Source organism: Seriola aureovittata, chromosome 23, assembly GCF_021018895.1.
Source record: "Seriola aureovittata isolate HTS-2021-v1 ecotype China chromosome 23, ASM2101889v1, whole genome shotgun sequence".
In the NCBI taxonomy this organism is placed as follows: domain Eukaryota; kingdom Metazoa; phylum Chordata; class Actinopteri; order Carangiformes; family Carangidae; genus Seriola; species Seriola aureovittata.
The window spans coordinates 3,305,085-3,331,235 of record NC_079386.1 but is presented as its reverse complement, the minus strand read 5'-3'; the positions used below and the strand labels follow the sequence as shown (position 1 = coordinate 3,331,235).

The 26,151-nt window shown below is 40.1% G+C and overlaps 1 protein-coding gene across 1 annotated transcript in view; it reads right to left on the bottom strand.

The window, feature by feature from the left end:
* LOC130164149 (mitogen-activated protein kinase kinase kinase 11) overlaps positions 1-23,897 on the bottom strand; it is a 54,967-nt gene extending 31,070 nt beyond the window's left edge. The window contains exon 1 of the mRNA XM_056368658.1: positions 22,020-23,897. Coding sequence (XP_056224633.1) covers positions 22,020-22,776 — 757 coding nt within the window. The 5' untranslated portion in view covers positions 22,777-23,897. The remainder of the gene's footprint in view (positions 1-22,019) is intronic.
* Positions 23,898-26,151: the final 2,254 nt, after the last annotated feature.

The window sequence follows — 26,151 nt, the reverse complement described above, 5'->3', positions numbered from 1 at the left end:
TCTATTTAACTTAATGTTAGCTAGTTAAATCTCGGGATGTGACAAAAAACTTTTGAATATTAGATAATTATATTTTATGAAAAAAACATACTGTAACATACTGGGACAGTAAAGGATTTTCTTCATCTTTTATGAAATTTCAAAACTGATACACTACTGGTTAACAATCCAAATCAGACTTGTGCTGCCATCGCACAACAATCTTTCAGTTCCTATTTCGGTGATAGGCAGGTTCTTATTTGTGTTGATGGACACTGTGCTGCTCCATGTAGTCACTTCTTTGTTTGTTTAAGGTTTAGGATTTGCAGTGAAAGAAATAATAGTTAAATAATTCATATTTATCTGAGCAGAGAACACAAAGTTGCAACAAAGAAATATAGTGTGCAGTATTTCATTAGTCAAATAAAGGAAAGAAAACCAACTCATTTAAATCTGTCAGGATGAAATAACTGTTTGGGCCTCTTGGGCTCCCATTCATGTCAAAAGCAAACACAGTTCTTCAACTGAGGTAAAAGAACACTACACTGATGCAGTTTAAACTAAGAATGAGGTAACGCCATTTCCACAGATCCGGTGAAAAAAAGGGTTTTCTTTAAGTTGACCAACCAAGAGTCACAAATAGAAGCTGTTTCTGCAGACATGGTTCTGCAGGGATCAGCTGATATGCATTGAGTATAGTGCCTGAGAAACTAATGCCTTTATGGGCTGTAACTTTTTCAAACTTTGGTTTCTGATTATGTCATAATACCAGAAAGATCAACTGTTGTTTTATAGGTGCCCTGTGGAGTTTTTGACCTCTGGTAGAACTATGGTCCAGTTTTTTACGTCTTGCGCATGTGCACAAGACATTGATTTTCTTCACATTAAAAGGAAAGTGGTCTCAGACTTTTGGACCCTATTGTATAATATCAACATATATTGACAGGCTTATATTATATTGACATATAAGCATACATACATAAACAGACATATTTGCATGGGCTAGTTATTTTGGCATCTAGTCATTTTTGACTAGATGTCTATAGTTCACCAAAACCATGATCACTGGGACTTTATGAAACCCCACATCTACTGGAAATGGTGTTTTTGCTTTCAACTTATCAAACAATATGATGATGATGATCAGCACCAGGATTCAGTAAAAAGCAGAATCAGTGACTGGATTTACTGAGGACTGTTACTTGACAGCAGATCAATCAGATCTGGATGACTGGTGATTTTCAGTACTGGTCCACATACAGTCGGTCTGTAAACATGGACGTAAATAGAGAAATCGAGAATGAGAAAAGTGCACACTGTAAAATATAATAACCTATAAGTAAACACAGTTTGGTAACCAGCCAGCGCTCTGCAACCGCACAGTGTTGGAAGGTTCTTCAGGCGAGATCTATGAAAATAGAATATAATGCTGAGGATGTCGGTTGCTGTGGTGTGACTATGTATCACATGTCTCAGTATGATCGGCAGCCGTGCCTCTCTTCCCCTTCGCTGGCAGGCTGGGCACCGCTCAGGGCAAGGCTGGCCGTCAAACACAGGGAGGAGAAGCAGCAAAGAATTTGACTTATTATAGGGAAGTAAGACTCCTGCTATTTGCAGTCACTTTCCGACTTTCTGGGCTCGCCGCTCTTTTCCTTTTTTCTTTTTTTTCTTCTTTTGAGTCTTTCACTAAAAAATCTATTTTCTCCAGTCTGTCTTTTCTTTCACTACACGAATATGAATTTTATCTTTTCTCTACGCATATAAATGATTCTCTCTTTCTCGCTTTGTTGTCTCAGTCTTTGTCTCTCTCTCTCTCTCTCTCTCAGACATCCTGTGCTTCCCCTATAGCCCAGAGGCAGCGAGTTTTACGTCAGAAAGGAATGCATCACAAGAGGTTGTGTTGTGTTGCTCTGTGTGTGTGTGTGTGTGTGTGTGTGTGTGTGTGTGTGTGTGTGTGTGTGTGTGTATATGTTGACGGGGTAGGAGACTTGGTCCTTTCATAATGTACTTGCATGACAATTTCTGCACGCACTCCTTCAAAACTAGACACACAGACGACTTCCATGGCAACGAGTTTCGTCCATTCTGCCACTAAGATGATGACAGGTGCAAAGACGGACAAATTAATGGAGGCTTTTACCTCACCCTCCCTTTATTCTAACAGCCAGACACTATTTTAAATTGAGAAAAAACGGCATTAAGGTATGTCCATCACAAACATGCAAATTGACTTCTGCCTCAAGACGAAGGCACAGACAATAAAATCGCAAAAGTAGCCAACGGCCAAAACAAAAACAAGCTCTACAGTGAGGGGAAAAAAGTGCCTGCTCATTTAACCTTTCTGCAGAAAATCAATTTCTGTCCATTCTACAGCTGAGTCATTGTTTCTGTCAATGCCACAGGCCCTAAGGGAGGGGGTGGGAGTGGTGGTGATGTTGGGTGGGGGGGTATTTACTGCCACAAGCCCAGATCCCTTGCTCCACCTTTTTTGTCCGCCTGCCGGTCAGTGACTGGTAAAAACAAGCCCTGGTCAATCACCCCTGTTTCCCCCCAGGTGCTCACTCGTCATGGCGTGACCCCACTTCCAGGAAGTGACGCTGGTATCAGCCAATTAGCCACCAGTGCTCAGTGTTGGGCCCTTCCTTAAAGAAAAAAAAAAAAAAAAAAACACAAACAGGAGCCAATTTTGTTGTTCCTGCTCACCGTTCATTGTGCACAATAAGCACAGCGCTATTTTAGGAAACGGAGGTTAAGAGGGGTCACATGGCTTCCGACACTGACAGACAGACAGGAGGGAAGTGTAGATACTGTGGTAAAGCGAGCAGAGTTGACAGAGAGACAGAGAGAGAGAGCGAGGTGCTGAATGTTGATCATTATCATATGATTGAGTGAGACAGGGCACAGCTAAAAGTGGCTGCCTGGGCTTGAACCGCAGAATTATAGATAATGGTGCTCACTCACTCACTCACTCACTCACTCACTCACTCACTCACTCACACACTCACACACTCACACACTCACACACACACACACACACACACACACACACACACACACACACACACACACACACACACACACACACACAACACACACACACACACACACACACACACACACACACACACACAATAGACTGTATATGAAAACATACACATTCTGCAGCTGTCACGACTCAGCGCTCCAGTCCATTTTTTTTTTGCAACACACCCAGCTGCACACAAGTAGCAAAGTGTGAGACATCCATGAATGTAAACAGTCACACACATACACACACAGAGAGGGCATGAAGCTGGAGGACATGCCCTTGCACACTTGAATACACACCACTCACTCAACTGCTTTACACACACCAACAGAGGTGAAGGCTAAATCCCAGAGGTGTGTATGGGTGTGATATAACTGCTGGACCATCGAAACCCTAATCAGCCACCTGGCAATAGATTATTAAATGTGCTCAAAGTGTGTGTCCACAGATACAAGTTTGTCATTTATCCAAATCAAATCAAGAGGAAATGTATCTGATGCCACAGGTCATTTATAATGAAAAAAACAAACAAAGATTACATTTAAAATCTGAACTGTTAAAACGTGGGTCAAATTAATTATTCAATCTGTCATGATAATTCCAAATCCACAGTGCCAACAGACTGCCAAAGGCCTTTGCCTTGTAGGGGATGCTGCTCGAATGGGGAACCATCCGAGAAGTAATGAGAGGAAGGATTTTGGATACAACACCACAGATGGAAAAATTGTGCATAAAGATGAGGCTGTTTGCTGCCTTTGTAAAATATAAATTAAGTGACAGCCATAATTCCTGAACATAAACATTTATAAAACCTGTGTGTGTCTCTTGTTTAGCTTAAATTCCACTTCGACAAAAGCAATGTCTTATTTAAAAGACTTGAAGGCAATCAATGCAAAAGTTTGACCTTTGACCTGCTGCTGTCTATGTACAGTTGATTGATATTTGCTGCATTATATTACATCCACCCACTTTACCTCTGCACTGGCCAAAGTATACGCTGCTGAGAGTGAGTGGAGAATATCGATATCATATTTGTGCATTAAAAAAAGAAGTGGACAGCATATGGTTAGCCTAGCTTAGCATAAAGACTGGAAGCAGAGGGAAACAGCTAGCCTAGATTTGAAGATGACACCTATATGTGTAGTGGGACAGTACATCCTAGCCCCATAACCGCCATCTTTGGAGTGTTTGTCTGAAGAAAAATATACTGCTCTCCGGGAAAATGCATCTGTGTCTCCGTTGGCCCAGAGACTAATTATTCCGCACTGGAAATCTCGTTTAAACTCTGGGTCAAAGAAGTACTTTCTTTGATTCTATTGGAGAAGTTGAGATATAATCGAACGATAACTTCCAAGACAGATGGATGTATCAAAACTATTAAAGCCTGTGCTCCTTTTAAAGATTTTGCTGAAGAATCAGTTGGACTTGATATTATTATATGTATTATATGTATTATATGTTACACAATGTCCTTCTTTTAACTGAAAGTCTATAAATTGAGAGGCAAGCTGGAAAAAGAGGCAAAATAACAACAGTCCCATAACGGGCCTATCTTACTCCAGCACATGCACCTAGACTCAGAGTATAACGATAATTACATTATCAACTTATAACATAATATATGGACATGACCTTGATCATTTTTGCTGAACTTGATACATAAGAATGTCACCAACATTTTAGCCAACATGATGCCAGAATAAACAGCAGGGTTTTTACTACCATTACAATGCTCTGTGTTGCTGTCTGAGTTTCACCTGGCTCCACAGAGAATCAGGTGAAGTGAGGATAACGTGCTACTCGAGGATAATAGGTGTTTTTCCCAGAGGACTGCATAATTCCAGCCAGAAAGTTTGGAAGTTTGACTTGGTTTCAAAGCTGCACTCCACAGCTCCAGTGTGGGAACATTTTAGGTTTAAGCCAAATGCCAGCACTTCCAATACATGAGCTCTTCCTGGGTGGCCCACCCAGGTAGATAAAATCACTCAGTTTCAACATAACACCTTATTTTACTCTTTTCAAACTAAGTCATTTTTGGCCACACACCTGCAGTAACTGAGCGGGGACTCCAGGCTGCCTAGCTACCATCTGCATGTGAGGCATTTAGGGAACATTGGTAAATTGCAGCAACAGATAATAGTACTGCATGCTCATCAGTCACATGCCGCACCACCACTTACTACAAGTAAAGTCTGAATGTTCTTAAGAATTAAAAGTCCATTGTTCTTTTAAAGGGTGTACTTGCCTTGTACTTGACATTATATATCGTCGAACAAAAGTAGACAGGCCTAAGAACAGAATCATTGTAAACACCACATGCAAGGTTCTCACAGTTTCATAACTCACTCATACATAATAAATGTACAAAACTCATGCACATAAATGTCTCTGCACTTATGAGACAGATATAGCCTACCTGTACACACACTCATGTATGCCCACGTGGGTCCACAACAATCATCTATGCACACAAACCCACACACACACACACACACACACACACACACACACAACACACACACACACACACACACACACACACACGCAACCAAGCACAGAAACAAACATGCACATTGACACAAGCAATAAAAGCATTTCAGCAGTCTCAGCACACATACACGCCACATTCTTCTTCTACTTCCTGAGTTGAGGCAGAGTGCATCCACAGTTCAGCCCTGTTCAAGCCTTCCTCCTCTCACCACCACCGTTACACTGCCGACGACCGCTGCGTTAGTCAGCTGCTTACTGGACAGCATGTGGCAACACACTGTGTCCAAATCAGCCACTGACCCACATAACATCAAGCCTGCTGCTGACATCTTTAAAAAGCTGTTCTGAAAAGTAGTGAGTTTAAGTCTGGACGGGATAACAGCGTGGATAAAAATAAATCTTTTTTTTAAAAAACACCCTCATACCCTTAACGACCTCCATGCCGAGTAGCAAATAGCCGGATCGGGATCTGTGCATGTAGGACAACAGGATTTAGAGGATGATGGAAAAATGTAAGATTATGGTTTAGATCTAGTAAATTGTATGGAGCTTATACATGAAGGACACATGAGTTATTTCTTATCTGCATCCTCCTTTATCTCCCACCTGGTATCACATTTTGAAGAGGTGTGTTTACAAAAAAGGCGAACAGGGCAGGAAATCCACCTCTCCTTCAAAAGGATAAACGGCAAGTATCATGACTAGATCGCTCTTGCCCAGACAGAGCGTCTTCCTGATAGAGAGGCGACACCAACAATGTTGCCACAAAAACACCGTGACTGGTCTCCATGGCAACGGGACTCTGTTTGGCATTGTTTGTTGTTCAGAAACAAGAGTGTGTCAGTAGCAGACATGACTCCTACCAGCAGCGGCCTAGATATGAGTTTGGTGCTGGGGCTGACTCAACCCTGCAGCAGTTTTACCTCAGCGAGGATCCCAGTGTCAGGGATTTTTTTTTTTTTAATTTTTAATTTTTTTTTTTTTTTTTTTTTACACGGGACCTTCTAGGGTTGATTTAACATAAGATTACCTGACTGATAAAGTATAAAATCTCCCATCCCTGCCAAATACAGTCTATTTAAATTCCCCAAATTCTTCATGTTATTAAAACAAGAGCCTTAGGTCTGTTTGGATTTCATAACAGCTGACTAAAATGCCTCATGCAAATCAGTTCAACATCTTGGGAGAAAAAAAAAATGAAGTCAAACAGTTTCAGGGCATTTGTTGTGACATCACTAGCAAAGTAGTGACCTTGTATTTCTAGGAAGTTATAGCAGACACAGGATAGAATTGCCAAAGTTAGTTATCTGCAACATCAGATGGCTGGCAGTGCCTGCATTAAAGTACCCACCCCCCTTTTTTTAAATTCTTTGTTCCTTGTTGTACCTTAAATCAATGACCCATTGCTTCAAAATTTAAAACCCTAAAAAAGGGGCTATTTGTAAGTTTTCTCTGGTTGACCATTGCTTTAGCTATCGTTGTCTTTGTAATACAAGATGTTATAATGCTCCCTCTCAGCAGCGCTACATCTTCAGAACAGATTAGAGAAAACAGTGAGTCACTATCGGTGATGAGACGGGCCAGGGCTAGCTGGTTAGCGTGCTAACTGTAACGAGAGTTAACATTGGTGTTGCTTTCCACCTCTGGAGACAGCTCTTGGTGAGTAAAGGAATTAAGTTTAATGTTATACTTGCAACATTTCTTGTAGACTTGTAATAAACAGCTGTTAATGCTAACTTTGGATATGTAGCCTTAGCAAAACTTACAAATAGCTCCTTTAAGAATATATGTGGTAAATCTTCCACCATTACCATTGTAAACTGTGTGTGTTGTACCAGACAGCTTGACAGGTGTAGCATCAGTAACTAACATCTACAGCACCTGACATTCAAAAAGAGCAAAAGCTCATAAAGGTTCAACATCCTGCTCAAGGACATTTGAGAGGACTCGTGCTGAACATTCAGTACATGCAGTGATAGAGGCTGTAACCTTTCAGCTGCAGAGCAGCCTTTCTCTAACCATCCAGCCCTGTCACGATAACACGGCAGACGCAAAAGTCAACTCCACAGAGCCGTTCTCTGCCTCTTCACTCTGCACCTCACTTAATTACATTTTCTCGATAATTCAACGCTGGAGCTACAACTCCATCTCTCACCACATTTTTCTATGCATGCTATCATTCCTCACCCCTCAGTTTCTGTTCGGGGTGGATTGATGAATCATTTTGAAAGTATATCAGGCAAATATTGATCTGATCTGGTATTTTGTGTGCATTTTTTCTATACAGAAAATAAGGAGGAAAAAATTTTTTACAAAAAGTCTAAATTCTGTCCATGGAAATGCTCCAATTTAAAGAAACTCAATATCACTCCAAGGCAAAAACTATATAGATATATGTCTGTATTAGCTTTTAAATAGCCACATCAGTTCAACCTAAGCGTCCTCTATGCTCTCTCTACCTTCCTCCGTCTCCCCCCTCCCTGCCCTGCACCCGTAGGCGAGGGGAGAATTCCTGCAGGGTGGGGGCTTTCCCCAGGAAGAACAGGAGCTTTGTCCCCTGAGGGACGAGGCCATAGGCTGACAGACAGTCTGGCAACCTCTGACCAGGCAGCTAGTGAGTGAGTGAGTGAGTGAGCGAGTGAGAGAGAGAGTGAGAGAGAGAGAGAGAGAGAGTGATAGGGCATAATCATGGTGCAGAAGATGTCATCTCACGGCGAAACTAGCGCTTTACTCCGCTGGAGTTTCGTCTTAGCTCAGGGGCACACAACATACTGTTCACTGCGTGTAGGAATGAGGTAATGTCAGTGAGTTTACAAACCAGAGCACAGCTGACTTCACTATAAATAGAAGATTCTGCAATCAAGTCTGAGATGGCATTTCTTCCTCATTTGATGCGTGTAAAGATAAAAGTTGTGATTCAGGTTTAAGCACATTTCACATTCCACCACAGCGCTGTGATTAGTTAAATCTGAAATCCTTAATGGTCGTTTTATTGTGGCACAGTTATTAAATAACTTTGCATGGCATGTTGAAACACTCAAATGGCCCATTTACTGCAAGACACTCGCCATGCTCTGCTGCTGAGAAACGTTGATCAGGTTTGTCAGGTCTCACCTTTACAGGTTGACATGTCAGTGATGACTAATTCCTTCACTTCAGTCAATAAAACATGTGTTGATTTAACTGTTCGGCTGTTCATCAAGGAAAATCTATGGTTTGTTACAACCTGGACAACATTTATTTTCATTATCAGTTCATTCGTTGATTATTTTCAAGTGAACAATAAATAATTTTGTGAATAAAATGTCAGAAAATGGTATAAAATGCCCATCACAACTTTTCAGAGTCCAATTTGTAATTCAGTTGATGATAAAAAAAACTGGTATATGACTAAGACAAACCTGTTTGTATCAAACACATTGTATCAAACAAGCTAAAAGCTACTCATCGTCAGAACGACGATACTGAACATGCCCAGAGTGTGTTTCTGGGCCTCCACATTAACGCTGTCAGAGGGGGGTTATAAATGATTCCCTGTGCAAAGTATCCACTGCTGAGGAAAAGACCGAGAGGTCCTGAAAATGGTGACTTATTAACAAGCGTCCAGTGTTCATGTTTAAAATTAACCTCCATTAGTGCCATTTCCTTAGAAACTCAGGCAGGAGGGCCATTGCTGGGTTGATCCCAGAAGCTCTGAGGTCAAGGTGGGGGTGGCAGGCAAGGCTGATGCTCTGAGGTGGTAAATGTGATCAACCAACCAGGTATAAAAGTAAATTTACTGCATGAAGTCTGCAGTATAAAGTCATGTCAAATAAAAGCCACTTTTTGACAATATACAGTGACTTTCATGAATATTCCTGTTTGTGTTTAAACCACACTGGAGGAACCGTGACGATCAGACAAACAGACCAATCACAATCCAGAGACATCCAGAGCAGATGTAAGTTACTGTGACGTGAAACAGAGGAACACTTGTCTGCTTGTCTTGAGCTTATGTTTGACCATTTCCTGAAACTCACTGCAGTAAACTCATCCTTCTCCAAAGTCTTATGCAGGTCAGGAACTAAATGTAGACCACATCTTTATGTGATAAACACTAACTTTATATTAACTTTATTGTGCTCGTGACATCAGTATGACATTCTTATTGGGACTTAAAATGTAGATTAGAGTTGTTATGCAAACATTTATATTAGATGGAAAACTGCTCGGAAGGCAGAAATTAATTGATGATTTTATTTAAATCACACTGGGTCAGAGCTGAAACAATTATTCATTTAACTGATTAGTTGGTCAAAAGATTTTTTTAAATTAATTAACCGTTTCATTTCTTGATCAAACAAAAATTACAGTTTTGAAAATGTTGATATTTTCCTTTGTCATACAAAGTATGATAGTAACCTGAATATCTTTTTTTCTTTTCTAGGCCTGGATTAATGGTTCATCAATAAAATGAAGAAAATTATTAATTGATAATGAAAACATTATTATATAATTACTCATGGGTCAGAACATCATTTTGATCTCAACTACACACCTGTAATATTTCAGACAAAACCTGTCCACAGACATATAAACACCTGTCAAAGTCTATTGCTGGAGTTGGTGTCTTCAGGATCATATTTTGCCATGGTGACACAAACACACTCACACACACACACACACGAAAACAATATATTAGATAGAGTTACAGACCAGTTGTTTGTCTGGTTCAGTAACATTAGACTGAAAGGCAAAGAGTGAAACACCCACTAGGCTCACCCACTTGAGGTAGGGTCACCCATTCACAATATTAGTCTGCATATAAAAAGCAGAATGTCTCTTTTTTTTTTTTTTTTTTTTTTAGATATAAATTTGTATTATTTTATAACTTAAAATAAAATAGAACATAGGTCAGTAGAACACCTCCTACTGGTCTACTATGGTGTGTGGTCATACCAAATATACAGCCTACCCTACACATACTATATATATATATATATATATATATATATATATATATATATATATATATATATATATATATATATATATATATATATATATATGACCCACTCAAACCACAAAGAAGTAATAATAACATAAACCAAACATGTTGTCTTGTCTTTGATTTTATTTTTAAGTGTATGACTTTTTACTCACTTTACTTACTACTTTCTACTAACTGAACAAAAAATATCAATTGTTTGTTCATGATTCATTTTTTTAAAAAACTTTTTTTTAGATTTTGTACTCTAGAACATGTTGATGTCAGATTCTGGATGTCTGTCTCTGTCTGGATAAAGGTTGATGGGGAAATTAAAAAACAGGGACAATAATGGAAATAAATCCAGGGTGTTATTGTTCTATTCCTGACACAGTCTGACATGTTGTGTGTGATATATTTTAAGAGGGCTGCCAGTAAAGCAAACCAGATCAAAGCAAAAAGTGAAACATAGACTGTACAGGCCAAAAGTGAAAGAGAGAAGGAAACGAGACAGAGAAAACAAGAGCAAAATTCCCAAAATAAGTAAATATCCCCCCGTCCCTCCACCTACACAACACACATCATCTATATTTGCTGTGGAGCCATCAAGTAAAGCTAAATCTGAAAATGAAAGCAGCTACATATATCAGCCAAATATAAAACAGCATCTCATCCATTACATTCGTGATCCAGACGTAATTTAACAAAATAAGTTTTAACTCATGTCGCAAGAGACCAATATATTATAGAGTATCGTAGTGTAGGGATTTATAATGTGCCAGTCGTGAATAGCAGTGACTTTATAGCAACCTTATTATACGGTATTTCCTTATCTACTGTAGTATTAAGTTAATACAGCTGTTCTTGTAGAGCAGATTGAAGACCTGCCACAGCTGCATATTGTCATCTATATAATTACAGTATTTAACATGACAGTGAAGTTAAAGAAGTCAATATGTCAACAGTCATGTACTACACTGTAGTATTCTTTACTTTGCTTCCCTTTCTGAACTCTCTGAAACAAATGAGTCTGAATCCTCACAACCATTTTCTCTCCCACAAACAGATATGTAGGTTTTTTTTCAATTTGCATGGGAACTGTCTTGTGATCTGTGCGGCGAGAGGGAGGCCGAGCTGAGAACAGAGAAGGGGAAAAAACAACAACAGATTTCACTCTGCCTGAGCTCTGGAAACCTCTCGACTTCCTGTGCGCTCTGACCTTCCAGTGTCTGCTTTTCTTTTTTTTTCTCTCTCTCTCTCTCTCTCTCTCTTTTTCCTCCCCTGCAGTTCAGTTGTACTGCCCTTCACTCATCCTGCTTGGACACACACACGCGCACGCAGACACACACACACACACACACACACACACACACACACACACACACACACACACACACACACACACACACACACACACACACACACACACACACACACACACACACACACACACACACACACTAGACTGTATATGAAAACATACACATTCTGCAGCTGTCATGACTCAGCGTGGGTGTGTCGTCATTGTGTGGGCACAAATCATTGTCTACCTACAGGACATGCAGTAGTGAATAAAATCTATATGAAGACACAGGCAGTATATGGTGCAGACATTATAATATTATGTCAAAATCATTTTTATTAAAACCCAAATTTCAGCATGCAGATATAATTTGATTAAATATCTGTTGGATTTGAATTTGATATAGTACAATATTTTTGATTGGACTTCACACATATATGTTTGGACACTTTTCATTATTATTTCTAATAGGGCTGAATGATATCCAAAAAAACAATAACAAATCATACTGCGATTATTTTTGGCAGACTTCAGTTGGAGTGGTCATTTCTGCAATTTAATTTTCACTGAAAAAAATTATAAAAAATTATAATAACGTGATTTTTTTGTTGGGGCTTGTACCAAACAAGCATGTTAATTACATGTGGAGAGTATGATTAGTAGGCCTGCATCTCTGTAGCACCACAATGCTTCACTTATGATATGATGTGACACATTTTTACCTCTGTCAAAAAAATTGAAGCTGCTGCAATTTACAGATTGTGATTTAAATACATTTATCAGCCCTGATTTCTAATATTAATATAAACCTGAGTTTTAATTGAGATTTCCCAGATAAAATAATAATGGCATAATAATTGCATAAATTCAAAAAACAAACATTTCTAAGAAAATGTGTCTGCTCACTGCTGAAAGTTTTTTTTAAAAATTGTACTGAAAGAAACTGAAGTGGCAGTCACAGTATAATCAGTTAAAGAGGTTGTGATGGCAGTTAAACTGTGTAAATGTGTGTGAGTGTTTCTAGATTTTAAATGACCAAACTACACAAGATTAATATAAATTGTAGAAATCCTCTCACACATTTAATTTCATTTCATATCACCTTACTTACAGATCCACTTGATCATAAACATTCAAAACATTTTACGTGTGCAAGTGAGCCAGAACTATTCCACAAGCACCTTTCAATTGAAGATAATTCAACTCAAATCTCAAATTAAATTCCACTCAATATTTCATCAGCACTGTCTCACATCCTCCGGAGAACAGAGGGGAGGGCCGGACTAGATGCTACTGACAGTCATAGCTGTGGAGCCGCTGCAGCTGTTGAAAAGCAGGATGATGCCAGAATGTAGCAGGAAGCAGAATTCATGAAAGCATCAAATAGTATTAAAAGAACTGCAGAACAGAGCATCAATAGTTTTAAATCATATTTTCTAACTCTGTGCATAAGTCAAAAAGTGCAATTTTAGTTTTCCTATATCTTTTGTGAGTGAAATCGCTGCGGTGAAAACAACTGTGGTGTCAGGCTCACAAAGCACACTGGATGCACCACAGTGGCTGCCACACACACCTCACCTGACACCACCTGCATTCATCAACAACTGTGACAATGAGAGAAACATCTATACGCTGGATTCTGGAGTTAAATACAGTGTTTATTGTGCGATTTCATCAGATATGTATGTGTTAAGACTGGATACTTTTTTTTTTTACTTAGATTTTTGTGCACACACACATACATACACACACACACTTTCAGTACGGATCACACACACGGTTTTATAAATGAGGTCCCTGAACTTTACACATAGAAATGAAGCTGATACCAATCTTCAAATCCCAGTCCACAGAAAGCACATAACTGTATTTAGTCAAGCAGCTCAATAAGACATCAATCTAGTCTGAATCTCACCTTGAGGACATGAAAGTGGTCAAAATTCAACTTCAAAAAAATCATCTCCTGAAAGATTTGATCTAAAAATACTATTATCAGTACTAGCACTGGTAAACCTTCAGCTGAAATCTCTCCATGCTTATATGCATGAGGCTACGACCTCTGGATCCTGTCTGTCTTCTCTCCAATACAGAATAAAGTGATACAAGTGTGAAGTGAAGGGATACAGGCTCGCAGCTGGCTAAGCTGCACGCTAAGTTAGGCTAACGAACTCCCCTCTGCCTTATCACCCACTGACACTAGCAGCAACGCAGCTGAGCTCCTACCCCAGGTGACCTCCTTCTCAACCCCCTCCCAGGACACCCCAGGCACCCCTCGGATACGCCAGTCAGCAAACACGGAGCTGAAGACGCAGTCATGTTTATGGATGTGTTACTTCATCATGATGTACTTTCTGCCACATTTGACTGTTGAGGTTACACCTCCTGCTGAATAAAAATACTTTTATACCCACGCATAATTCCGCTCTTGACGTGGATCAAAAAGTGGTGAGCTAGTTGAGTGATTCAATAAAGTTTGAAGGCAGACACTTTCAGAGTCTAAGACAATACGGTGTATTTGAATGTTTTCTATGTCTGTTGCGGAATTATCTCATGACTTGGAGAGGAAACTGATGCGATATTTTTATTACAGAGTATCGTAGTGATAATGCACGAGTTCCTCCTTCTTTAAGATTTAAATTTCACCAGTTGGACGGTATTTTCCAGATATTCCTCCAGATCCAGAGAAAGCATCTTTTTTTATTACATTTCGTGTTGTCAAAGTCTTATATATAAATCATGTACTTTCCGTCTTTCTTCAGGTCATGGCTATTCATTCTCATAACTGACCAGTTCCTCTTTTTATTAGAAAAAAAAAAATCAGCTGTTATTCTCCACAATTTAAAATGACATTTTGTGTGCCAGACATTGCAGCCAATTCAACATCTGGGGACAGATAAAGAAATTATGACACCACTTTGTACACAGTGAGATGAAGTGGTTAAGAAGAGAAAAGTATAACAAAGAGGAAATTTGTTTGACATTTGAATTGAATAGTTTATTATGGATTTCAATAACTTGGGCTGCAACTTGTGATTATTTTCAATATTGATTAATATTTCCATTACGTTTTCGAAAAGATCATTTGGTCTTGAAAGAAAATAAATGTCTAAAGACTAAAAGACCAAAATCCAAAGATATTCTCTTTATTATTCACTCATCAAAATTTCTGCGGATTGATTTTCTGTCAATAGACCAATCGATTAATCAACTAATCATTGCAACTGTAATTAAAACATCTTAAAATCCTTCATAATGATTGTTTGTAATCTAGATGTCACTAGTTTTGTCAATACCATTTTAACTCTTTAGCTTTTTCCTGAGCTTTCGACCACATCGCATGAAATGAAATCCACATACGACCCCCTTAAATCATATGATAACACACACACCATTTGCTGATGAAGACTATGAGTTGTGTTCAAAAGCTCTGGGGAAAAAAAGCCACTCAATGGACCTTGAGTACAAATTCCAATGTGAAGAATGAACATTCACACTTAATTACCAAATTGTTCAGTGGGGATTAAATGATGCTATTTTCCCCTTTGTTGTGTCGTCAATATGTTTTTATCAGTCTTATTATCCATTTATGGATAATGGTGGTAGCTCAGTGAATGAGATATACAGTGGAGAAGTCCAGATGTGTATTCTGTTTCTGCCTGTGCTTTTAGTCTGAAACTACATAAGTGTCTCCTCACTGTGTGAACAAGCATTAACGGCTGAATTTTTAAGCATATGTGTGGTTAAGTGTCTGAAGATGCTGCCTTCAATACCTCAATTTCCTCTCTTCTATAGTTTGTCGTGACAGTTATTCCTAAAACTGGTCCATTGAGGAGCCGGTAGGATTTACCAAGGGACAGGTTTCAAGTTTGCCTTGACTGACAGGTCTCTCAGGCTATCACAGTCAGCCCTAATGGCCTCTTGCTCACACCATCAGTTAGATTTTCTTGTTCCAGCTAGTCAATATAGCAGCAAAAAGTTTACCTACAGGTGATGTCACAGACACTACTGACATGGGTTTCTCCTGTCTATGGTTTCAAACAGCTTTTGTTGAACTAGCTATGGATCAAATCATTATTCTTTTATCAGCTGAAAACGGACTTATTTACATGAGAATGTTGCTGTTTACCACAATATAACATGAATTTTTATTTCAACAAAATATGTTTTTTCATTAAAACCCTATAACAAATTATCTTTGATTCTGGCCTGACAATGAGCTCAGCAGGAATAGAAATATCTCCACATACTGACAGCACCATCTTTATGCTTTTACATACCAATGCTGCTTTGAATAAGACGGCATGGCTTTTCTGCTGCTGAGGTGAAGTTCTTTGAACAGTCAATGAAAGATCCGACTGGCAAAAAGTCAAGCCTGATGGTCTTCGCTAAATTTCCATCTGTAGATGGGATTTTTATCGTGTTCTTTCTCTCTAATGGCAAGCTGAACTGAATTATTGGCTCACTTATCACCTAACTACACATTACAGCTGCTTTAAAAAAAATACAGGTGCATGTTCATTAAGTTTAAACCCTTCTACTATCTTTTGTAAATAACTCAGCGCAATCAAAAAATAAATGGCTAAAATGGCTAAATTGCCTTCATAAATCTTCCTGCTGCACAGAGGGATATTGGTATGTGTGTAAGTGCAGTGATAACAGGAGAGCAGTTCACCACACACATGCAAACATCACACACCCAGCCACCCATACACTCAGACACACACACACACACACACAGACACAGACACAGGGGATGTTTTGAGTGCGCTGCAGAGAGGGGCACTGGGGGCCCTGAATGAAAACATGCCGGTAGAGGGATGTATCAGATGTTTGTCGGCTCAGAGAGAGAGAGAGAGAGAGAGAGAGAGAGAGAGAGAGAGAGAGAGAGAGAGAGAGAGAGAGAGAGAGAGAGAGAGAGAGAGAGAGAGAGAGAGAGAAAAAAGGGACATGTTGATCCAAGATCTAACCGTGGCTTCTTCCTGTGAGTTCCAGCCCAGCAAGTGCTTAGCTTGGCACTTTCCCCCCCAGTTCTAACTAAAGCCTCTGCAGAGTTTTATGGCGTGTGGTGATGCCTATAGCTGTTTTTGGATCTATGAAGGCTTTGTGCAGATAACTGACAGTGTGAGCACGACAGCTGGACTGAACCAGCTTTTGAAGGCTGTTACTGATAGCAAGAGTTTCACTGCAGCTGCAGCAAGAGGATGTGTTGATACTTTCATTACAGAAAACTTAAAGCTGCACTAATCCATATTTTTTTTTGTAAACAACTGCTCAAATGACTGTGTTTAATGTGAAAGGGGTTGCTTCCAGTAAAGAACCCGCAGAGAATTATAACTAATTCTGCAGATCTTCCCTGCACTACAGAGCACTGTTTTGATTTTAGGGCCAGATACTTCAATGTTTTGATTCACTCTCATGCCTGTCATCAGCCTCGTTTCCAGCTGCAGCAGGTAGCTGTGTTCAGTGAAAAAGCTGATAAACTAACTGCCAAGCACCAAGCAACAGACGGACAAAGTTAGCACAAGGTTGATGAACAAAGTGGAGCATAGAGACAAAAACTAAACTAAAAAGGAAGTGAATATTGTCCTTAAATTTGCAAGGTGACCAGAAAAATCTAGGGGTGGGTGATCTGACAATCTTATATTGTGGACGATCTTACTTTGGCATATGAGCTACTTTTTCATTAAACAGTGCTATATTTAGATGTTAAGTTCAGTCGTTGCTAACCCAGAAATTGCTAACAGTTAAACGGTTAGCCTGCTAACCACAGCTGGCCTGACGGTTACAGGGATGAGAAACCTGCCTGCAGGCAGAGAAACAGGAAATGGGATGAGCTAAGGCTAGCTGGTTAGCAGTGACTGCACTTCCAAATTAAAGTATTTACATACAGCACCTTATAAATAAATAACAGCACTGTCCTAACGAATACTCCAGATGAACTGAGCAAAAAGGGTGATCGGCTGTGACACAATTTGTAAACAGAAGACAGCATTGTGGATGAAGAGTAGCAGCGAACAGACAAATGTCCGAATGAAGCGTCAAAGCTTTGGAAAGCTATGAATCACAATTTCCGGTGAGGTCTTTCACAATAAAATCAGAGCGGAAACAGGATGCAAAGATTTGTCAGTTGGGCCTTTGAGTTGAAGTTACTGGCTTTGTATCCAGGAAACTATATGCACAGCTAGTCATGTGATCATGAGTTCAACTAAATGATTCAGATTCAGCTCGTGGGTCGTGATTACACCTGAAAAAATTGTGATCTGATCTCTTGGCTGGATCGCCCATCCCTAGACGAATAACTGCAAATGAATGCTAATGTTGCTCCATATTTGCTGGATGTGTAAATAAGCAACTGTTACTGTTTTTACTGAGAACTGTTGCTAATGCAATTGCCATAACTAGTTTGTAAGATGATAATATACCAATGTTGTGTTTACAGGTTATCCAACTACCATCCTTGTGGCCAAAAAAATAAAATAATCAATTACTGCTTTAAAGTCAATATAAAAAATGTCTAATTAATTTCACAAATTTACTGTTAATATACTGATGCATATAAAAAAAGGTCTTGGGAGATACTTCAAAAATGCTCCAAGCCGTTTAAGTTGGCAAGCCAGTTTACTGGATGTGTTTGATTGACAGCTAAGCTGGCAGGACCACAGACACACACTTGTAGCTGTAAATTGCAAGCCAAAGAAAGACTTTCATATCACTGCTTTGTTGCAGTGGTATGGAATAATTAGGACCATCACTTCATATCTAAACTGAGAAGTATTGACATTTAGAGCTTTAAAGTTATTTAGTGCCACAGTTAGCAAGCTAATTGGCTGTCTAACCTCAAAACTGACATTAGCAGTGCACTTTACCTGGATGGATGTTGTTTGCTAGCTCATTAAGCAAGTCAAGGTCCAAAGCAAGATTTTTCCATGATTGATAAGAGAGCTAAAAAGCTAATGTAGGTCATGGTTCAAAGTCTGAGGCTCTTTTGGAGCTTTGTCACAGCCTTTGTCTAGCATATAGCTGTACTCTGGTGTGACCGTAACTGTCAGCACCAGCCAGTGATAGATATTTGAAAAAACAACACTGTTCTCATCCATATATGATAAAACGGGAGAAAATCTCTTGAAACAAAAACTAATAAAATATATAACAGAATTTCAGTTTAAACGCCCCCTCAAATGAAATTCAAGTTTTAACCTTGTTGACATGTCCATATTGTGGTTTTTATATGATACAAGACTTATCATGAGTGATATAAGCAGTCAACGACATAGCTGAGTATTTCCACCTTGGAAATGCAGTGAACCAATGACTATCTCAAAATAACAGATTCAGACAGCCAGTTACAAGCTAACAAGCTAGCAAACACCATAAATAAATAAAAGATGCTAAGTACGCTAACCATTGCTAACATGTTTGCTGGTCTCTGGTGCTCCTCATCTGAGTCTGACTGAGGCTCAAACATTTGGTGTAGTCGTTTCCTCTAATGCTTATCATCTTGACACACACTGCTCTTTCACCTGTCCACCTGGAGCAAGCAGTGGTGGTGAGCAGGGCACGAGGCCTGATCCAGAATTTCTCAATGAGGAAGTAAGAGTAGATGAGCTTCACACCCAGATTTTTAATTACTTTTTATGTGTGAAAACCATGGTGAACAAAATGTTAATCATAGCAGATTATTTTTAAGTAGTGTAGAGCGTGCATGGAGGGGAACTATAAAAGGATTACATGTTTCCTGCAGAACTATATGCCTGAAACCCCATTAAGATAACCACAAGATGTGAAAAACAGAAAATGACTGAGTGTGTAAGGTGTGAAAGACTCTCACCCCCATCAAACAGACACAATAGTGACAGAAAGAAGCTCCTATTCTCTCTTCTCTGCATTTACTTTTGGTGGAATTCCAGTTATGGCCTCTGGCCTCAACCCAAGCGCCCCACCATTCACTTTCTTCAATGATCCTGTTTCATCAGCATCTTCCAAACCAACCAGGCCAAAATGTTCTGCAGGTCATTAGCTAAAACTGTGACTCTTCAGGGATAATGATCATGAATGATATTCACATTAATCCATCACTGTAACAGATAGTCCTAATGGTCAAAAGCAGTCACTTTTTAATTTAGTTATATGTTGGTGGTCTCTGTCCTCGCCTGTTGATATGATACTTTAATATAATATGAAGAAAGTGATCTTTTACCATCATATCATCACAAAAAAAGGTGTTCTTTAACAACCCACCTTATTTAATTCTCCTACAATTATTTCCCACATTTTCTGTATGTAACACACAGTGTTTGGTTCACTTATGGCTACAGCTGGACATAGAGTTTCTGCCTCCTCTATTTCTTCCTGTACGACTGCAAAATGGCAGCTCTAGAAAGAAGAACTTGCACCACTATTCTGAGGAACTGACACCCAAATCTGAGGTTCATCATTGATGCTTTAGTACATTTTGTACTGCAACCCAACAGCCCCATTATCTGTCTTCTTTTTCTTTTTTTTCACTACTTTACGGTTCATTTTTCCTTTGTGCCAAGATGCTCCTGCACCTGTGCATTAAACCTGTCATCGCCTCACTTACAGAGTGGCACATTATTGTCAAACTGACGGGGCGTTGTTTGAAATGCAATGCACCCCCCCCCCCCCCCCCCCCCCCCAAAAAAAAAAACACACACACATACACACAATCCCTATTGCTCCCATCTGCCTCCTCCACACCCCCTGCACCACCACAACAGGATATTGCTCAGTGGCACAGCCGGGTTATGGCTGTATGGAGACATGTAGGGACAGGCCAGGGACAAAGATTCAGACAAGAATTAAAAAACAAGAGGCAGGAGGAGGCAGGAGGAGGCAGGAGGAGGCAGGAGGAGGCAGGGGAGCGATACGATCTCCCAGTGCACACAGAGAGGGATTGTGTTCGCTTAGACCTGCCTCATATACAAAGATTATATTAACATAACTGCTCTTTCTTTGCACCACAGGAGATGTTTTTCTAGTGGAGAGGTCTCACTGGGAAAGAACCTGACACGGGGGTGAAGGTAAACGAGGGGTGAAACAGAGCAGATGCTGAAGGAGACTGACAGAAACAGTCAGTGCTCGTTCAAAAAGTGAAAAAGATGGAACTTTTGAAGGTGTCTCTGGGAGAAAGGTATTCTTATGATGTGTTGAATGGGGATTGTATTCTTTAAACAAAACTTGAATCAAGGGTGTTCACCTTCTAAGGTCATATTCTCGGAAACTACAGTACTGAATTTTTTGTGGTTTCAGTCGTTCCCAGTTTAACAAGGAGCAACCATTATCGTTTTCTATTTTGGTGTACTTAAGCAATCAGGATCCGCAGAAACAAGACAGGATGAGCAGAGGGAAGTTGGAAATCTTTTGTACCGCAAGAGATGCAGCCACAGAGCTGACAGGGATTATATGCTGTATCACAAGAATGATAATAACAGAGGGGAGACTGGTGTAAAATTCAGGTGGCTAAGAGTAAAGGCACTTGCTCTGTTTCAAAAGGGGGAACAGAAAGCTTTATCAGCAATACATCTCTCCCTAGTGTAGCTTTAATGACAAGGTCCAATGTGTACGTGTCTGCCACGAGGCCCAGAAACACTGACGCAAGACCTTTCCCGCCACCCCCGGGCAGCATCAAAGTCCAGAGAGTGAGTTGTGATGGTGCCGAGATGCAAAGCTTCCTCTTGAATTCCTGACCTTTGCTAGCAAAGCATGGCATTTCGTGCTATCATCAACACATATTTGCAGGCCTTTCAGTCTCTGTAGCCTTGGCCTACGTTTTACAGCCCGGGAGTCACGTAACCGAGCTTCAATTCAAACAGATGTGCTGTCGTACTACTAATATTAAATGCTTTTTCATGATCTTGACCTATAACTCTAGATAAAGTTGATATATGACCCTAAGACAATGACTGACTGTAAAAAATTATGGTTCAGAATTGAAATTAGAGAGAATTCAATTTCCCAGACTGAATGAGATGTTTGGGTTAATAATTCTGCTCGCGGCCTTTCAGTATATTGAGAGAGTTTAAAAGAGTGTCTTTGTTCTAGATATGGCCATGTAAACACTAAAAGATTCCTTTTAGCAGCTTTACATACACTAGTACACTATGTTCCATCACTGGCATGGGGGAATGTTGCCACACATCAGACCCAGTAAGCATGTCTATACCTTATTTTCATCAATGTAACCCTGACAAACAACCGATGAATGACTCGCACTGTAGGCAGGAAGGACTTACTGTTGTTGGATTTGAGATCCCGGTGGATGACAGGGACGATGGCCTCGCTGTGCAGGTACAACATCCCTTTGGCTATCTGCACGGCCCAGTTGACCAGGACATGCGGCGGGATGCGACGACCCGCCAAGGCCCGGCTCAGCGGCCCACCTGAGGCGTACTCCATGATGAGGCACAGGTTGGGTTCCTGCAGGCAGACACCTTTCAGGGCAATGATGTTCGGGTGAGTGAGCATGGCGAAGAGACGCGCCTCCTGCCTCACGTTCTGAGCCGTCACACTGATGTCCTCATCCGGGTCTTGACGAGCGGCCTTCACGGCTACCAGCCCGCCTCTCCATGTACCGCGATACACTTTCCCGAAGCCCCCGACCCCTATGACCTCCTCCAGGCTCAGCTCCCGGAAATCCAACACGTCGGGTTCAAACTCGCCCACCACAGCTGGGCCGAGCTCGCCAACCACGCTGCTGCCTGGAAGCTTCCCGTATCCGCTGGGCTTGAAGGAGCCATAGTTGGATGGGAAGATGCCCACCTTGTTGTTGACTTTTCCGGCCCACCAGCCCTCATCCCCTGATATCTCAGAGTCCAGAGAGAGGACTTCAACCAGGTCTCCTTTACGTAAGGTGAGTTCATCTTTACAGGATGCCTCATAGTCAAATAAGGCTGTCCACACAGGATTGGTGAAGTTCCCTTTTTGTGATTGATCCAAATTTTTCCAGTTCGACAGTGGGCCACGACTGAATATGTTCTTCAGTGGCTCCATGGAGCCTCAAGCAGATGTTTTGACTGGATCTGATTTTGCACCCTAAGGGTTTGAAAATAAAGTACAAAGGAGTACTTTATTGCGCCTCGCTCCCTTTCCTGTCTTTCTTGTTGGTTCATCAGGGACCAGTGAAATGTATTCAAAAGCTTGACCAACAAGTGGGCTACAGGAGAGGATTCAAAGATAACTGAAGTGTCTTTCATTCATCTTAACATGAAATGCAATTCATGAACCAGTCAAGAGACTGCTTTTGTTTGATGACGGCTAAGTGTATCAAAGCTTAGAAAGGCAGCACTGTCTCCACTGAATTTCTCTCTGTGTAAGTGATGTGGTATGTGGTTTCCCAACACATGGTTTGAGCTCAATATCATTTCACCGGCCTGTACTTAAGAGCCTCTTGAATCACCTCATTATGGGCAAATTAGCTCTTCTCTTCCCTCATTCTAAATTGCCACCTGTTGAGTTGTGATTATGAAGACTAAAAGTATGAGGACAAAAATCAAATGGTCTGAAACTTGTTGTAAAATACTTCAAGTTTTGTAATGCCAACTGCAAATTAAGATTCCCACAACTTTGAGCTGTCCATTTTGAGTTTTATGTATTTTTAGCCATCAAGTGCAGTGGCCACCACAAGCAGGAAGCGCTGAGAAGCGGAGAAGAATAGCAGGAAAGGAGCATTCAGTCCAGACAACCAGTGTTTTACAAGTTTCAGGGCTGACCAGTTCGCATTATTAAGCCCAAATCTCCAATAACCGCGTCTGGCCGCAACTTTGCGGCGCTGCCGCAGGAAATCCCGCATCCCGTTCCGCGAGAGTATCCATAATTACGGTCTTATCAGAAGCACACAATGAGCTGGGTTTGATCATAACATAAAACTTACGAACCGCCGACTTTGTAACAGGAAGAGCTATCCAAACCTGCTCGGCTTTACTTTCCAGGGAGAAACGCGCAGTAAAAACAAATCCCGTTAGTTCCTCAATGGAGTTCAGCGCGTGGCCTGGTCCAGCTCGGTGGTGTTGTTACAGTCGGTATCCAAACAGCACAATAACTCCATCATTCCTTCTTATCCCAGTACTCTTCCTCGGTCAGTGTTCACTCGTCAGGACCTCGAACCACTTCTACGTCTGTGCTTACAGTCAGTAAAGAGGGTGGGGTTTCAAAACTTTTTCTCTCCCAACAGGAAAAGAGTCAGATGACAGGGCAACGGTCGAGTTAGATACAATTCGTCATCAAATATCCGGTTATCACTTTCAAAGTAAAATTAGCATGTTTAGTTTACTGGCACAAATGGTTGGGAGTAATTTAATGGCTTTTGCTTTAGTTTTGAACCTGTATAACAAAAACAGTAGATCATACAAGAATTACATATTACAACTTCATTATTTAAACTGTAACCAGGGAATCAAATGTAGCTTGAGAAAACATTTAGGCCAAAGCTGTTCAACTCTGATGACATAAGTCATTTAAATGTGATCAGTGTCAAGATTATATTGCATGGACAATAAATCATAAGAGGAAGTTATTAGTGCAGTAATTAGTGACGACTCGTTTACTTTAATTACATGACCTATGTCGAATTGGTCATTGCTTGATTTTGCTTTACATTGCAATAAAAATAATGTCAGATATTATTTCACTATCCTTGCAAAACGTACGGAATTAATTTAAAGCGATGTTTATGGACTAGTAATTATCTAATTGTATAAAACCTTTTTATTTACAGTCTATGTGTACAACTTCGTGTTGTATTATGTATTTATCCCACTTTTATTTTGAATTTTTGATTTTCTTGTATTTTCATCGCTATCTTCCTGCTAACTTCACAGTGCTACTGGGCCAGACCACTGGAGGTGCGTCAAGCTAGCACAAACATACCTACGAAAAAAGAAACAATGTAGGGGGAAGCGTTTACCTTCAAAATAAAAGAGTAAAATTTAGGAGTAGGAGGCTATCATAGTGTTGAAATGACTAGAATAGTGATTTTTATGAGATTATTTTGTGTAGTGACATTATGAAAAGAAAATACTTATCTAATTAATTGCAGATTTTCCCTTGACCACAAGACACGTTTTAATGTGGCACTTGTTTTGAAATTCCCACTAGAAGTCATGTTTGTTTATTACAGCTCACTTTACATTGGTTGTAACAGGTGCTAAATGAACCTGGGAAAGCAAAAATGCTCAAAAAACATTTACCAAATTATCCTAATCCAAAATGCAAAATCATTTTTTGTTATTCCTAACACAATGTTAAATAGTTCCTGTAAAAGGGACAGTAGAAAACAAAATTAAACTCATTTTCTATATCACTGAGATGGCACACAGCAAATCCACTTTCCACTTTAGATGCAAATATATGCGTCGAAAAAAAAATCCAAATAATTTGTCAGTGGATTTTTCCATCATGTATTCATCTACTTATTCAAACTCGCTGAACTGAGTTCAAGTTTTTCATCCTCACAATCAACAGGCTGGGTTGCTTAGTGGTTATAGCACTTAGTACAAGTATTAGTTTTTACACTCCTTGTTGCTGGAACAGCCTTGTGGAGGACTTGAAATGTGTTCAATGTGTTTACTTTATTTTTTTTGCCATTCAATAATGACTGTTGAATCCAGAGGTAGAATGTACTACTATACTTGAGCAGCACTACAAGTCTGAGGCACTTGTATTTAAGTATTTCCATTTTATGGTACTTTATAGTTGTATAGATATGTATAATATACTAGTTTAACAATTCAAAAGAGGCATTTCAATCTGCTAGTTTTACTTGTAAAGGAACATTTATTTTCTTTTTCCTGTTTGCTTTCCATTGAGTTTTCTCTTGTGTATTAAATGAAATAAAGATTGCCTTGCCTTATTGTAATGTGTTCAGTCACATAAAACTAATTACAATTAAGTGTATATTAATGAGTTGGTTCCTAGTGTGCCCTCTGATCAAGGCTAAAACACAAGGTACATTTTAAAACACGTTTTTTAAGTAGCCACACAATGAAAGGCTTTTATATTTGTAAAAAGGTCAAGGGAATTCCTTTTTTTTGCCACATTTGTCCATGTTTCCAAAAGTACAGAGCAGTTAAAAAAGTCAGCAGCTTCATGAGAGGGGATGGGAATCAGAGGGCCACCTTTGGCCCCGCTGGCTGCTGTGTGGAAACAGTGTGCTTCCTTCTGTCAGACCTTTGATGGCTCTCCTTCCCTGCCCCATGGCTGCCGTTTGTTTGGACACCGACGTGCTAAAGTCAACCACCTACAACCCACTCCGCCACCCTCTCCCCCACATACACACACATTCAGACACACCAGACCCCTCCCTTCTCGCAGTCCGCTGAGTCAACGCTTGTGCAGGAAGGATGCAGTTGTTTATGCGGCCCCAGCTCT